General features: G+C 39.5%; 1 protein-coding gene across 1 annotated transcript in view; it reads left to right on the top strand.

The window, feature by feature from the left end:
• TEX11 (testis expressed 11) overlaps positions 1-4,244 on the top strand; it is a 363,344-nt gene that overhangs the window by 16,995 nt on the left and 342,105 nt on the right. Inside the window, exon 4 of the mRNA XM_058441322.1 lies at positions 2,887-2,966. Coding sequence (XP_058297305.1) covers positions 2,887-2,966 — 80 coding nt within the window. The remainder of the gene's footprint in view (positions 1-2,886; positions 2,967-4,244) is intronic.

Here is a 4,244-nt window from a genome sequence, read left to right as displayed (position 1 = left end):
TCCATTCTCCCTGTCACTTTCAGGTACACCAATCAATCGTACGTTTGGTCTTTTCACATAGTCCCATATTTCTTGGAGGCTTTGTTTGTTCCTTTTCACTCTTTTTTCTCTAATCTTGTCTTCACGCCTTATTTCAGTAAGTGGTCTTCAATCTCTCACATCCTTTCTTTGCTTGATTGATTTGGCTGTGGATACTTGTGTATGCTTCACGAAGTTCTCCTGCTGTTTTTCAGCTCATCAGTTCATTTATGCTCCTCTCTCAATTGGTTATTCTAGTTAGCAGTTCCTGTAACCTTTTATCAAGGTTCTTAGCTTCCTTGCATTGGGTAGAACATGCTCCTTTAGCTCAGAGGAATTTGTTATACCCACCTTCTGAAGCCTACTTCTGTCAATATGTCAAACTCATTCTCCATCCAGTTTTGTGCCCTTGCTGGAGAGGAGTTGCGATCATTTTGAGGGGAAGAGGCATTCTGGTTTTTGGAATTTTCAGCATGTTTGTACTGTTTTTTCCTCATCTTCGTGGATTTATCTACCTTTTTGATCTTTGAGGCTGATGATCTCTGGATGGGGTTTTTGTCTGGGGGTCCCTTTTGTTGTTGATGTTGTTGCTTTCCATTTGTTAGTTTTTCTTCTAAGAGTCAGGCCTCTCCTCTGCAGGTCTGCTGCAGTTTGCTGGAGGTCCATTCCAGACTCTGTTCACCTGGTTATCACCAGTGGAGGCTGCAGAACAGCAAAGATTGCTGCCTGCTCCTTCCTCTGAAAACTTTGTCCCAGAGGGGCACCAGCCTAATGCCAGCTGGAGCTCTTCTGTATGAGGTTTTTCTCGACTCCTGTTGGGAGGTCTCTCCCAGTCAGGAGGCACGGGGGTCAGGGACCCACTTGAGGAGGCAGTCTGTCCCTTGGCAGAGCTTGAGTGCTGTGCTGGGAGAATCGTCCTTGTCAGGATCAGCTGCTCTCTTCAGAGCTGGCAGGCAGGAAAGTTTAAGTTCACTGAAGCTGTGCCCACAGACGCCCCAGGTGCTCTGTCCCAGGGTGATGGGAGTTTTATCTATAAGCCCCTTACTGGGGCTGCTACCTTTCTTTCAGAGATGCCCTGCCCAGTGAGGAGGAATCTAGAGAGGCAGTCTGGCCACAGCTGCTTTGTTGCCCTGTGTTGAGTTCTGCCCAGTCCGAACTTCCCTTCTTCTTTTTTTTTTTTTTTTTTGAGTTGGAGTTGTGTTCTTATTGCCCAGGCTGGAGTGCAATGGCATGATCTCAGCTCACTGCAACTTCCGCCTCCCAGGTTGAAGAGATTCTCCTGCCTCAGTCACTCTAGTAGCTGGGATTACAGGTATGCACCACCACTCCTGGCTAATTTTTTTTATTTTTACTAGAGACGTGGTTACACCATGTTGGTCAGGCTGGTCTTGAACTCCTGAGCTCAGGTGATTTACCCACCTCAGCCTCTTAAAGTGTTGGGATTACAGGTGTGAGCCACCATGCCCAGCCAAAAAGAAACATTTTCAAAAATTTTCAAAACTGGAAATTCAGGTCAGTATAAATATACGATTAGTAATTATTTTACCAAAAGTGTTTTTTTAGAACAAATTAATTTTGTTAAGTGATGAATAAATTTTACACTTTATGATGGGCAATAAAAATTTGACCATTTCAATTACCCTGTAATTTCCGCTAGACAAATCTCTTTTTCAAAGGACTATTAATTAGAAGTGGTGTTAGCATAGGTAGAATGGCTGCTGACATCTAACATAAAGGTGACTAGTTCGTTTATTTGTGAAGCTGTTTTTTAAAACTTGAATATTTTTTATGCTGAAACAAACTAGAGAAATAAAGAGGTTATAATTATTCAAACTTCCCTATTTTCAGGGAAAATGAGTTATATAATGAAGTAGTCTGTGTTTTCTAAATTATACTTTAAGAACTGTTATGACATCTACAGAAAAGAGTATGTTTAGGCCAGGTGTGGTGGCTCACACCTATAATCCCAGCACTTTGGGAGGCTGAGGTGGGAGGATTGCTTGAGCCCAGGAATTTGAGGCTGCAGTGAGCTATGATCATGCCACTGTGTTCTAGCTTGGGCGAGTGACAGAGCTAGACCCTCTCTCTACAGAAAAAAAAATATATATATTTAGAAAATTTCACATTTTAGGAGAAAAATCAAAAACTATTCTGATGTCCGGAGATTTTGTCAGATGTTGAATAGCTTTAGGTCAATTGAATTTAGAATTATTTTTCTGTTAACATGGTATACACAAGAGCATCATGTGGAATTAGGTATTTTTAGTGAGTCTTTGGGACTTAGGACCTTAAGAAATTAAAATTTAAGTATTAAATATCTCTCTGGGCCAGGCGTGGTGGCTCACACCTGTAATCCCAGCACTTTGGGAGGCTGAGGCGGGTGGATCACCTGGGGTCAGGAGTTTGAGACCAGCCTGGTCAACATGGTGAGTCCCCGTCTCTACTAAAAATACAAAAATTAGCTGGACGTGGTGGCGCATGCCTGTAATCCCAGCTACTCGGGAGGCTGAGGCAGGGGAATCACTGGAACCCGGGAGGCGGAGGCTGTAGTGAGTCAAGATCATGCATCACTGCACTCCATCCTGGGCGACAGAGTGAGACTCCATCTCAAAAATAAATAAATAAATAAATAAATAAATAAATAAATAAATAAATAAATAAATCTCTTACTGAAACATTCAGTAAATGATTCATTTAATAAGTTTTAGGTCATTTAGTTTTGAAAATTGATTTTTTTAAAAGGCCTTTACAACTTTTATTTTTAATAACAACAAAACTGGCTTCCTTTCAATCATCTTTTCTCTGTTGGTGTATATAAAAGGAGAATGAATGTTTTGTGTTTATCATTGTCTAATTACTGTTTTGCAGTACATTATGTTGCTTGCAAGTTGCTGAGTATGTGTGAAGCCTCATTTGCCTCAGAACAAAGTATTCAACGACTGATTATGGTAAGTCTTAATTTAGGAGAAAGTGGAGATGAAATGAGATGGTTGTTACTTCTATGAAAATGATTAACGTTAGTGTGAAACTGGAAGGGGGTTGAATCTTTTAGTGCTATCCTTTTTTGATGGTGTTCCTTTTCAGTGTTCCTTTTATAATGGTATATCTACTACAGTTAAAGTTCTCCGAATACTATAGTTATTACAGTGGTTCAGTGAACCAAATACTGAACTTATAATTCTGGGTTGATGATTTATTTTTTACTTTTCTCACCTCTAACTTGATAGAGTAACTGTTTCTTCATCTAAGGGAATGGTAATACTTAGTTCTAAATGAGCTTTCTTCAAATGAAAAATTTGAAGCACTAAGTAAATAAGGAAAAGGGTACAGGATTTGAAGTCTCAAGACCTAGGTTAGGTCTGCCACTTACTAGCTATGTGACATTGGAAGATTACTTAGTTTTTTCTTTTGTAAAATGAAAATAGTAATATCTACCTTAGAGTGTTATAGAGTTAAAATTAGAGTTTTTGTGAAAAATGCTTTGTAAACTATAAAATATATGTGTAAATACATAGTGGTAGAATTTGTCCATGTAAAATGCTACAATGACAGTCTGATAAATCCTGTATCATATATAATATGATAAAACTGAGTTGAATGCAGGGTTCACCTTGTGTGTTTTCCTTCTTTCAAAGATTGTAGCCACTCCAATGCCTTCACACAGTTATATTTAGTCCAGCTTTTAGGGTTGTTTAGAGTGGGACAGTCAGTTTGAATTGAGCTATTCCATCATGGCTGAAAGTGGAAGTCTTCTTCTTACATTTCTGTTATTTAAAAGATTTTTTCCTTATAATTTTTATTTTGAGAGGGAGTCACCCTGGATGGAATGCAGTGGTGCGATCTGGGCTCGCTGCAACCTCCATCTCCTGGGTTCAAGCAGTTCTCCTGCCTCAGCCTCCTGAGTAGCTGGGATTACAGGCATGCACCACCACACCTAGCTAATTTTTGTATTTTTAGTAGAGACAGGGTTTCACCATGTTGGTCAGGCTGGTCTTGAACTCCTGATCTCAGGTGATCTGCTCACCTCGGCCTCCCAAAGTGCCGGGATTACAGGCATGAGCCACTGCGCCTGGCCTAAAAGATTAATTTTTTAAACATTTATTTCCACCCCCCAAAATACAAATGTATGTTTATGTAAAATTAAATTTTTCAGAAAAGCAATTAAAGTAATAAAAAGTGATTTTCTGCTCCATCTATCTGTTCTTTCTCTCTTTTTTTTTTTTTTT

Source organism: Hylobates moloch, unplaced genomic scaffold (genome assembly GCF_009828535.3).
Source record: "Hylobates moloch isolate HMO894 unplaced genomic scaffold, HMol_V3 SCAFFOLD_7, whole genome shotgun sequence".
NCBI lineage: Eukaryota > Metazoa > Chordata > Mammalia > Primates > Hylobatidae > Hylobates > Hylobates moloch.
Note: the sequence above shows the minus strand (reverse complement) of the source record. Positions and strands in the feature narration are given on the sequence as shown.